Consider the following 12252-nt stretch of genomic DNA (forward strand, 5'->3'; position numbering starts at 1 on the left):
AAAAAAAAAAAAAAAAAAAAAAAAAAATCCATGGAGAAATCTGGGAAGATGTCTCATTTGGTAAAGTGCTTGCCACACAAGTGGAACGATTCAAGTTAGGATTCCCAGCACCCATATGGGAAGTGTAGGGGTACAGCAGTGTGCGCACGTGATCTTAGTGCCAGCGAGGAGACAGGAGGATCCCTGGGCTTGCAAGTTAGTGAGTGACTGAATTGGTGAGCTGCAGGTTCAGTGAGACCCGCCCTCAAAATGAAGGGGAGGGAGTAATTGAGAGAGACACCTGCTGTCAACGTACATATCTATGTAAACACATGTATCTGCAAACAGATGTGCACACATATGAACATGTATATATAACACACCCAGAATTTCCTGGCGTGCATGTGAAGGTAGTGTGATCACATGGGCTTTTCCTGACACACACTGGTAGGTTCAATTGTGTCCCATTAAGGCCTGTCTGCTTGGGGTTTTCTGTCCTGCCCGGTTCCCACACAGCTGTTTAGCCCCAACGAAAATCACACAGAGGTCTCCATAAATTATAAGCTGATTGGCCCATTAGCTCAGGCTTTTTATTAGCTCTTGTATCTTATATTAACCCATTGTTCTTATCTGTGCTAGCCACATGGCTCAGTACCTTTCTCAGCCGGGCAGATTTCATCTTGCTTCTCGATTGTCTGGGCTGGACTGGGAGGAATCAACTTCCTTCTTTCTAGAATTCTCCTGTTCTCATTGCATCATTTCTACTTCCTGTCTGGTTTTCCCGCCTATACTTCCTGCCTGGCCAATCAGCGTTTATTTAAAACATGATTGACAGAATACAGACAATTCTCCCGCACCACAATTGGTGCTTATTTAATGTTATGGTCACTCATTTCTCAGCTGTTTAGTAAAGACTAAATGTGACATTAGATCAAAATAGTGCCATGATATCACCTTTCTGTAGCAGGTGTGAAGTTGAGGCATGGGGGTGGACTGGTAATTTAATGTCCTGGTTTATATTGCATAAGAGGTGTGTGTGCACGCGTGTGCATGTGTGTGTGTGTGTGCGCGTGCGTGCGCATGCGCGTGCGTGTGTGTGTACTTTCTTTGACATTTATGTAAAGTTTCTGCACCCTGCTAAGCCTCTCCACCAGTGCAATAATCCAAATCAGATCAAATCAAACCAAATTAGAAAAAGCCCAGGTTTAATGGATACCAATGCTCCCAGATGGCTTTCCAGCCCCCCAGAGAGGAACCAGGGAAGGAAGACAGGAAAACCATGTGTTTGTTCTCTGGGGAGGGCAGTTTAAATACTCCGAGAGAGTGATCTTGAGCATCTCTGGGTAGGGGGTCATCGTTTGGCGGGCTTTCTCAGGGGTGGGGTCTGAACTGAGGCAAGTCCCAGGGGAGAGGGCTTGGGATGGAACTTCCCAGGCAAACATTCTAGACTCTTGGATATATGGATGCCAGTACCTGGGGTGAAGCCTTAACCCAAACATTTTAGTCATTCTTTTCTGGGTTCCCGATCATGTGGTCAGCATTTATTGATCATTTATGTTGTTCTTATTGGTTGGAATCTGAGGGCTTGGAGCCAGCATTGCAGCATGCCTGCATCCAGTTTATATGCCAGCAAGGGAGGTGATGTGTAGACATACAAGGTGCTGTCAGGCCGTGCAGAGTGCTGCAGTTCACAGCAGAGATGGGTAAGGAGCCATGGGTGAGCCCGGCAGAGAGAGCGCTGGCAGTCAAGTGCTGAGGGCCTTTTTGGTAGAGGACTGGCCTGTGCAGGAAGGGGGTTCTCGGCAGAGAAATACCACGTGACCACTTTCTGCCCTGATGGTTGTTTTCTGTCATAGGTTTCTTGGAGTGAATTGATGAGGTCAAGAAACGGGAATGTGTTCTTAGACAGGGATGCAGATAGTGCGGTTCATAGAGATGCTGTTAGCGGAGTGCTGATTTAATCTCAGCTGACTGACTGTGCCTGAGGTAAGATGAGCCTCAGACATAAGAAGCTTGGGTTCCTGGGGCAGGGCAAATATGAGAGCAGGATTGTGTCTGTGGGAGGCTTTGAACCCCTGAGAGGAGAACAGTACAGCATGTTAAAACTGACATGTGGGCCGGGTGTTGTGGTGCACACCTTATTCCCAGAACTTGGGAGACAGAGGCTGGTGGATCTCTGTGATTTTGAGGCCAGCCTGGTCGACGGAGCGAGTTCTAGGAAAACCAGGGCTACACAGAGAAACCCTGTTTTGAAAAACCAAACCAAACCCATAAAAACCCACAAAACTGCTTTGTGGGAACAGAAATCCTTGCTGGAGAGGAAGCAGTGGGGAACAGCCGCAGGCACCCCGAAGTTGTGAACATGATACTCCAGTTTAGTTTGGGAAATTGAAAGCGTTACAAGAATACAGTGTTAAATTACGTGTTCTCAGCGCCCAGTGTCACATCTGATCCTGTTTCTCCAGTATTCCTAATTCCCCTGCTGTCATTTTGACTGAAAGCTCAGCATTGAGTCATCTCATGTACAAATGCAGACTGTTTCAAGTACAGCTACCTCAGGGCCTATCTGAGGAAGTGTCACTTTTAATAACATAAGAACAAAACACCTTTATTCCAGAAAACAGCTCAGTTTCAGATTCTTCTGTGTCTCTCAATAGCAGCTGATCTCTCTGCAGCGTCATTCAAATGAAGGACATTGATGGTAAATGTCCATGCCATTTGTTTGTAGGCCTTTTAGCTTTGCCCTTGACCAGAATTTATAATTTATCTATTTTTGGAAGGGTGTAGGAGGGCCCGCTTGTGTGTCCTGTCTGCTTGGCTAGTTTAGTCACGAAATAATCACACAGAAACTGTATTATTTTAATTATTTAAATAATTTTAAATAATGTTATTTATTTATATTAAATGTAAATATATTAAATAATATTATTTAATAAACAGTGTTTATTAAAACACTGCTTGGCCCATTAGCTCTAGCTTCTTATTGGCTAACTCTTACATCTTAGTTTAACCCATTTCTATTAATCTGTGTATCACCACATGGCAGTGGCTCACCAGCAAAGATTCCTCGTGTCTGACTCTGGTGGCTCCCTGACTCTACCCTTCTTTTTCCCAGTGTTCCGTCCAGTCCTCCCCGCCTACCTGAGTTCTGCCCTATCAACAGGCCAAGGCAGTTTCTTTATTCATTAATGCTAATCACAGCACACAGAGGGGACTCCCACAGCAGAAGGAGAACAAGGTCTCCTGTGTAGCCTAGTTCTGAAGCTTGTAGCCACCTACTTTTGCCTCTTGAGTGCTGGGGGTAGGCATGTGCCATCACATGAATACCTCAGTTACTCAGTTAAGCCCAGATGATTTGAAATGCTGGTTCCTCCATGTTCTGTCTGGGTAAGAGGGAAGGCTGTTTGAGTCCCCCTTCCTCCATTGCTACCAAATACATTGCTAAGATTCTGGGTGTGGCCTAGTGGTAGAGCACTCAGTAAGAGGGTTCAGTCCCTGGTGTCAACAAAACTGTGAACTGGAATCCAGTGACTCACTGGGAAGGAAGTAGCCAGAGCACTAGTGTGAGAAGAGAAATCACTGTTTGCCTCCACACCCAAAGTCTGGTCTCTACGGGAAGACGAGCCCAGCCCTCCAGACAGTTATCGCTGTGTGTTTCAGGACAGGGTTTCTAACCCTGACAGTGGATGTGAAGAACCTAAACTCAGGAGCTGGGCTAGACCCAGTAAGAAGCCAGACTGGGGGCTTGTGTCTGTGTAGGCTGTCCGAGGGAGCTGCCAGCATTCCTCTGATGCTCCATGGCCTGACAGGACATGGTGTACTTATCTGAGGTGGGCGGCTGTCCAGGCGTCTAGGGACATTGAAAACATTGCTGCAGAATTTATGAGTATCTCTAGAAGGCCCTTTATGCTGTATTTACTTCCTTGAGTAAATCCTTTGAGCAGACTGATTGTGATTTTCTTGCCCTCAAGGGCGCAGTTTCTGAGGTTCTGGGAAATCAGAATAGGGGTGTAGTAGAAGGTTAGAAAAGCTGCGAGGAACAGTACCTGTGGGAGATGCAAGGCAGAGCTTTCCAGGTGTGTCCAGAGGTGCCTTAGCCATCAGTGTTCAGTACCACCTTGTCAGGCAACTTGTCTACCTCAGGGAAATCTTAAAAATATACATATGTATAAACATATATGTACATATACATACACACATATAATATATGTTCTGGGGCTGGAGAGATGGCTCAGTGATTAAGAACACTGGCTGCTATTCTAGAGGTCCTGAGTTCAATTCCCAGGAACCACACAGTGGCTCACAACCATCCATAATGAGATCTGGTGCCCTCTTCTGGCCCTCTAGCAGAACACTGTATACTTAATAAAAATGTATTCTGAGCACTGCTATAGCAACTTTGGTTTTTCACACTTGAATTTTGTTCTCAGCTATTACTGGTTTTCTAGAAAGATGTATGATGTCACTGAAGTAATACTGATTAAAGTAAATGAATGTTTTTACTCTTCTGGGGAAAATGTCTTAATGTTCCTTTTTCAGCGTGTCTCACAGCAGGTGATCTCTAAGCATGTGTATGGACCAGCATCACCTCCATAGTGAGGGTTAACTTCCACGTAAACTTGATAGGTTTGAATTACCTGGGAGACCTGAAAGGTAGGCCTGTCTGTGGGGGTGTGTGCAGAGAGGATTAACTGAGGGGGCAGTGTCTACCCTCAATGGGAAGCACTGTCCTGTGGGCTGGGCTCCTTGACTGTGTGGGAAGGGAGAAAGGAGAGCTAGGTGAGAGCTGGCACTCATCCTCTCTGGTCTTTGGCTGGGGTGAGCTGTGTCTACTGCTTCATTTGCTACCCAGACTGTCCGTGCTGAAGGTACACTCTTAAACTTCGAGCCACTATGAATTAAGCCACTTCTCTAAGATACTTTGTTACAGCCTCAAGGTAACTAATTTGTGGGAGGATATGTTAGAAATGCCCATTCTCAGGCTGCACCTCAGATGCCATGAATTCTGAAACCTGGGGGGATGTGTTAGAAATGCCTGTTCTCAGGTTGTACCCCAGATGCTATGAGTTCTGAAATTGGGGGGCATTCTAGAAATACCCATTTTCATAGACTGCTGAACTCTGAAATCTGAACCACTAGCCAATGGAATCTCTTTTGTCTCAGATTTAGGTCTCTCAGAAAGTTCAAACATTGTTTTTTATGACTTTACCAACCATGAGGGTTAAAAGGATCAATGGGTGAAGTTTTTACCCGTCCTTTCCAGAGGCCTTGAAACTGTACCCATATCTGATTTGTCTTAACGAAGCAGGGTTCTACTGCTAGTAGTTTTAGTGTTGCTCAGCAATGGTTAATGTTGCTTATGCATGTGAATTTTTGTGACAAATGGCGGAACCTTGGGCGCTGTTGCAGTCTGAGCTGTCCGCTTACTCTCACAGTCATACTTACAATAACAAATGCACAGTCAGCTCTTCCTCAAGACAGAGCGGCACAGTTGTTGTGATTCTGTTGGCTGCAACGTTGATGAGAGAAGTCCTAGCAGTCATTCCTGGAGACACTTCTTAGTTTGTTCTCAACGTTGTCCATGACAGTATCAGGCAGCGGAGCGCACCTTTAATCCAGCACTCAGGAGGCAGAGGCAGCTGTAAACCTCTAAGTTTGAGGCCAGCCTGGTCTACAGAGCAAGTTCCAGGATAGCCAAGTCTGCACAGAGAAAGCCTGTTTCAAAAAAACCAAACCAAACGAAACAAAACAAAACAAAAATAAAAACAAGAACAAAACCCCGAAGTTGTCTGTGACTTAATTTTACAAAGGCTTGCTTTCTCTCTTTGGAGATAATCTTTACCATCTGATGATATATTTTACCATTTTGTCCTGAAAGCACATTACAGTTTAGTCAGATATGCACGCTGTGTTGTGAATTCTGCTGCAGGAATGCCCCAGTTGAGGCTTTATTTTTACGTGCTTAGAACACTTAAGGAATTACATCCATGATTAGCGCAGCTCAGCATTGCAGAGTGGGTGAGCGCTGCTGTGGGCTTGGGGCCCTGTTTGGGAGAAGCCTTCTTGCTCCCTGAGTCAGAATCCTCTCTGTTGTTGACTCATCATAGGCTGAGACCCTGCAGCCTGTCCTCATAAGATTCTGCTTCCCTGCTGGAGCTCATTTCCTCTCCTTCATATCCTTGGGGTCTGTTCTTCATTCCTAAGTAATACTTACTTTATAGTCTGCCAGCATACATGCACGCACCTACGCACGTGTGCGACACCCCCACACACCCACATGCATATCCACACCTACCCACCCACCTCCGCATTCACCCACTCACCCAGAGACACCGGAATATTATCAGTTCATTCCTATAATTGCATAAACTAGGGATATTTTTATGAATCAGCCGTAGCTATTACTTTATGACATATGCTTTTTGATGAGCAAGGGCACCTAAGATCATGCATTAGTTATCAATATAAGAGAAAATTGGAGCCCATTGAAGTGAGTGATTTGTTGTGTATCAGTAAGTTGGGAACCACCTCCATCTTTAGGAGACCAGCATACAAGAGAAACATTCTGTTTCTTGGCTTCAGCTGTTTCTAACATTGTCTCCCCCTTCCCCTCTTTTGTGGGGGAACATGGGCTGGATAGTGAATCCCTGGCCTTGTGCTCACCAAGGACACATTTTGTCAGCGCTCTACACCTTCAACTCTTGCTCCCAACTTTGAAGCTGAGTGAAATGTGTGCAATAAATGCATCACGTGGCTGCCGTCCGCCAGGCAGCAGCACGCAGATGTGAGTACGGGTTGTTGCTTCTTGCCTGTGTAAGCAACTGCAAAGCTGTCGGTATTTCAGCTCAGTCATTAGCTAAGGGGCAGGTTACAGAGGGATGGCGAGTCTCTGTAGTTGCTTGGAAACCTTGTTTAGAGAACTTGTTAAGGCGATCCCACAACCACTGCCTCAGAAGTGGGTGCTGCCACCTTGGGAGTAAATCCTGGATTTTGAAGTGGGGCACCCTTTAAAGAAGTGATTATGTCTCCAGTGGTTTTGGAGGCACAAAGGAAAAATGTTTGTGGGGGAACCAGATGTTGGTGACTGAGATGGAAAGTGAATCACAAGTGTTTGGGCTCTGAAGCTTTAGAAATATCTGCACACAAGTAGTTTGTTTCCTTTTCCATGTGTGTACATGATGATAACAAGCCAACTCTCAAGTAGCTCTTTTAATCAACTAGAATAGAAGTGCTGAGTTCACAGATGATTGGACTTAATTCACATGAGATCCTGGAGTGTTTTCCGCGTTGCGCCATGCTATGGTCAGCAGAAGTGGTTTTACATTGATGGTGGGGTTTGTTTAATGTGGTAGTGTAGAGGACTCTGGGAGTTTGGCCAGTCACAGGTCTCGTTGCTGTGGACTTTGTTGCATTAGTCTAAAGGCCAGGATTCCTCGGTCTGCCGATGACTGTGCACTGTGTAACCAGGGAAGGAGATAGTTCCTGACGGACTGCAGCCCCAAATGCATGATTCAGCCTTCCTCTCTCCCTCCCTTTCCTGGGATCAGATCTGTGTCTATAACCTGCAGCTCTTCCGCCACCTCTCTGGGCTCTCTCCTCTCTCTTTCTCAAACCCTTCCCCTAATATATTTCCTGGGTTTCCCTTTGTGTAAGAGAATTCTGACTAGGAAAATGAACTTTTGTAACAGACACTTGTTTCCGGGCCCAGTTGTGTTTGTTATCAACATCAGCAGACACTTTGTGTTTGTATAAACTGTTCTTTTAATTGTCTAAGTTGATAAAGTTTCAATCATAAAGCAAGTAGTTTTAAAAGCCTGCTCTGTGCCTGGCCATGTTTTAGTGTTCAAGGATGCAATGGGGAATTAGCTTCTTGTCCAGGTCAGGTGCTTAGCTGGTGGCCACCCAGGAGAACGAATTACCAGGGCCATTGAGCCCAGGTGGTGGCCTCCTTCCAGTCAGGGTGACCCAAGCATCACAGAGAGGCTGGAGATCCAGGTCCTGTTCGTCATTGACCAGATGCTCTTTTTGAAGAGCACACCTCCCTTTCCCTCTCTCTTCTTTTTAAATTTAGCAGTTTCTTGCCTTATTGAGTATGATATTTTACTTCTAGCTCTGTCCGTAATATCACTGATTTACGAAACTGTAGTTCTCTTTTTCTGACTTAAAACTGGAAAGCCAAATTCCAGTTCTGCCTGATGATGCTTTTGTAGTGTCTACAGACTAATCCCTCGCTTACTTCCATGGTTTTAACTTCCTTCTCATAGTGTTCTGCCCAAGTATTTATTTTGTTAAAAAAAACCATAGAAGCAGGGTCCTTAATGTCCCACATGCAGAGAGGAAAGAGGGCCAAGGATAAACAAGGGTAGATGTTCCAAGTCCTTATTAGGTCAATGCCCTCCTGATGATACACAGCGGATTTTGAGTTACGGTTTTTATTTTTTACTAAGCCTAAGTTATTTCATTGCTACCAACAAAGGGCGTTAGACTTTGAAAATTATAGTCAAAGTACCATGTTTTTTCCTTCAGAGTTCATTATTATAGAAAGGAAGGTTTTAACTTTAACATAGTGAAATTACATATAACAAAACAGGTAGCCGGGCGGTGGTGGGCTGGAGAGATGGCTCAGTGGTTAAGAGCATTGCCTGCTCTTCCAAAGGTCCTGAGTTCAATTCCGGGCAACTACATGGTGGCTCACAACCATCTGTAATGAGGTCTGGTGCCTTCTTCTGGCCTGCACGCATAACACAGACAGAATATTATATACATAATAAATAAATAAATATTTTTAAAAAAGCTGGGCGATGGTGGCGCACGCCTTTAATCCCAGCACTCAGGAGGCAAAGGCAGGCAGATCTCTGTGAGTTCGAGCCCAGCCTGGTCTACAAGAGCTAGTTCCAGAACAGGCTCCAAAGCCACAGAGAAACCCTGTCTCAAAAAGAACCTTTCCATGTCCATCATCCTCTTGAAGTAGATTGGTGCTGCTAGGAGCAGATGTGTCTCGATGTCATGAAAAGTCCTAAGTTCTTAAACATTTTAAATGCCATATTCTGTTAGTCTTTGAAATGTTTGAAGAATAACTATCCATCTGAAATATATCTCTGTACATCTAGAAAACCTAACTACTTTTTGTGGATGACTATTTATTAAGCTGTATTTCTTAATAATAAATTGCATTTTTAAATGAGCTGCACAAACACAATACCTTGATCAAGAGCAGAAATACATATACATAGTCACCTTGAGAAGCTGGAGTGCCGTGGGCTGAGCAGGGGCTTCAGGGGAGTCGGAGTGCAGATTGAAAAATGCAGACCACCAAGGCACTGCTCGTTACTCCAGTGCTGATCCGCTCCTGTACCAGGGGTCTAATCAGGCCTGTGTCTGCCTCCCTCTTGAGTAGACCAGAGGCCCCATCTAAACAGGTTAAACAGCCTTCCTGCAGTGGCTCCCCTCTCCAGGTGGCCAGACGGGAATTCCAGACCAGTGTTGTTTCCCGGGACACTGACACAGCTGCCAAGTTTGTTGGTGCTGGGGCTGCCACAGTTGGTGTGGCTGGATCCGGGGCAGTGTTTGGTAACTTGATTATTGGCTATGCCAGGAACCCGCCTCTCAAGCAACAGCTCTTTTCCTATGCTATTCTGGGCTTTGCCCTGTCTGAGGCCATGGGGCTCTTCTGTTTGATGATCACCTTCCTCATCCTTTTCTCCATGTGAGGCTCCATGGGGTACCCAGCTGCCCCTGCTGCTTCGACTCCATGCTGGTCCTGGTGCTGGAGTGTGCTAAGCTCTACCATTAAACAACAACGTTTCTCTAAAAAGAAAAAAGAAAAAAAAAAGAAATACATATACATACTGTAACAAAATTGATCTTAAATTTTATCAATAGACCAAGATCCATAACAATGCAAAGTATTCATCTTTATATAGCATATCCCCTTTTAAATGTAAACAGACATTTATAAACAATCATTTAGGGAATTTGGGCATTGTTCTCTAGACTACTTCCTGCTGATTGGGGATGCTGTTAATCAGGTCTATCATGGTCCATTTCAGCCAACAGTCCTGAAGCTGTCATGGATGTTTAACCATCTCAGCCACTGAAGTCAAGACACCTTTAAAGTATATATGTTGGTTTAGCTTATCAGCCTGTACAATGAAATGTGTCTCTGTACTTAGCTCATTCATAATGAAAAAATTCGGAGAAAACACAATAATATACATAATCCAGACTCTCTGTGTATACTCCATTTTTTTGTGGCTTATTTTTCTTACTCTATTACTCTTTCTTCAAGTTTAGTATTTTATTACCTTTCCTCCTTTAATCTATGACTGTCTTTACTCTTTTCTGTTATAACTGTTTATACTTTTTCCTCTCTTTCTCAAGCCTGTGTACATTTATCCAACACTGTGACTCATTTAGAGGTCTTTTCCATATGGATTTCTCTTTATTGCATGCATATCTGTAATTAGTTTTTGACCAGGAGTGCTCTTTTTTTTCTTTTTTATGTTAAGCAGGCATGGCTAGGACCAACTTCGTGGTCCTGCCTGCTTGCTCTACCAAGTCCAACCCGACCGAGGCATGTTTGCTGCCTCTGAGAGCCATTCTCCCCACCCCAGATCCAGGGCCGTAGCCTGTCTGTGCTACCATTCAGCAATTGATAACAAGCTGTTCACAGATCACATTTAAGTGCTCAGCCTCTTGAAAGAGCCAGAGCTGTTTGTGCAACTAGCACTAACCAGGAGGCCTTCTTAAGAGAGACGCACAGTTTTTGGTGCTACCTTTGAGTCAGGATGCCTTCTCTTGGAACAGCCATGCCTCTGCTTGCTGCCAGCAAACAGAGCCCATCCGGAAAAATGTATGGCTAACAAGAAGCTGTGCTTGGCTCCCATTTTTTATGGGTCTAGAAGCCCTCTTTTTTTTTTTTTTCCAAAGCTTTTTTAGGTCCTATATGGATCTATGCCCCAGACAGTGGGTACCATTTTTGTTGGTGGAGGCTGCTTGTTCATTTCCCTGCCGCCCAGACCCAAAATAATTATTCAGAAACTTTATTATTTGCAGTACTGTTTGGCCAGTTGCTTAAGCATATTTCTAGCTAGCTCTTACATCTTAAATTAATACATTTCTATTATTTTATATTTTACCATGAGGCTTGTGGCCTACTGGCAAGGTTCCGTCTGACTTGTGTCTCTCTTTTTTGGCGGCTACATGGCTTCTCACTGACTCCGCCTACTTTCTCCCAGCATTCAGTTTAGTCCCCCCTCCCCAGCTCTATTCTACCTTACCACAGACCAAAGCAGCTTATTAACCAATAAAAGCAACTCATACACAGAATTCCCGCACCAATTTTAATATTCTCATGAAAACTTGGATGTACATTGATAGGGAGAGCTATGAGATAGGAGAGCACTCAGCTAAATGGAGAAAAGGGTCACAGCACCAGTGTGGATGGAGAATAATTGAACTGTTTAATGATGAGTTGGTTTAGCTGGAAAAAAATTTTTTATAGCAATATTTCTCTGTACTCATGATAACTCTATTTGTGGGAAAGGGGGGCTGATATATGGGGGCAGTGGAGAAAAGGGGAGGGGTGAAAATGAGCAAGTGTATGAGAAAATGATGCCTTGTGTATGAGAGATGCCATCATGAAACCTAGTATGCTGTACACAGCTGAGGTTAATATGTAAGAACAGTGTCTACCTTAGACATAGTACCCACATTTGTTTAATAAAGAATTATCTTAGCTCTGAGTGCTTAGATAGTAGGACACTATTGTGCCACAGACCACATAGTGGGTTTTTTTTTTTTGCACAGCTTTTGAGAGTACTCTGTGATAGCCACATCTGATGATTTGTGTTCTTTTTGTTTTAAGGTACCCCACTTTCTAAAATCTTTCTGATGCTTTCAGAGGGAGTATCTTCTCAAGCCACAAGGGCCGATGGGCAGCGTAGGTGAACAGGCTCTTAAAAACTGCGCCCCGAGATGCAGTGCCACAAGTGTCTCAGTGTATCTGCTCCCACCTCTCCAGTAATGGGAAAAAATTTAGTGATAAAACCCACACTCTTACAGAATAAAGTTTTTCCATGTAACAATCCTTTTTTGGAAAAGTATTTCTCATTTTGGGAAAGCTGCTTTGTTCATCAGATTGATAAATCCTTGGCTTTCTTTCTTTAGGTTCTGTTTCAAGGGAAAATAAACACGGTGTCTCAGCTCAGTGGTTTCTTTGCTGCCGTCTGTGACATTGAAGTTGAAAAGTAGAGTTTTCCCTCCAGTGCAATA

General features: G+C 44.2%; 1 protein-coding gene across 1 annotated transcript; it reads left to right on the forward strand.

The window, feature by feature from the left end:
- Positions 1-9234: 9234 nt before the first annotated feature.
- LOC126489147 (ATP synthase F(0) complex subunit C1, mitochondrial-like) lies at positions 9235-9696 on the forward strand. The gene has a single exon (XM_050123213.1). The coding sequence runs from the start codon at positions 9282-9284 to the stop codon at positions 9687-9689; it is 408 nt and encodes a 135-aa protein (XP_049979170.1). The 5' UTR covers positions 9235-9281; the 3' UTR covers positions 9690-9696.
- Positions 9697-12252: the final 2556 nt, after the last annotated feature.

The sequence above is a fragment of the Alexandromys fortis genome, unplaced genomic scaffold (genome assembly GCF_014885135.2).
Source record: "Alexandromys fortis isolate MF-2015 unplaced genomic scaffold, M_Fortis_MF-2015_v1.1 scaffold_185, whole genome shotgun sequence".
Lineage (NCBI taxonomy): Eukaryota > Metazoa > Chordata > Mammalia > Rodentia > Cricetidae > Alexandromys > Alexandromys fortis.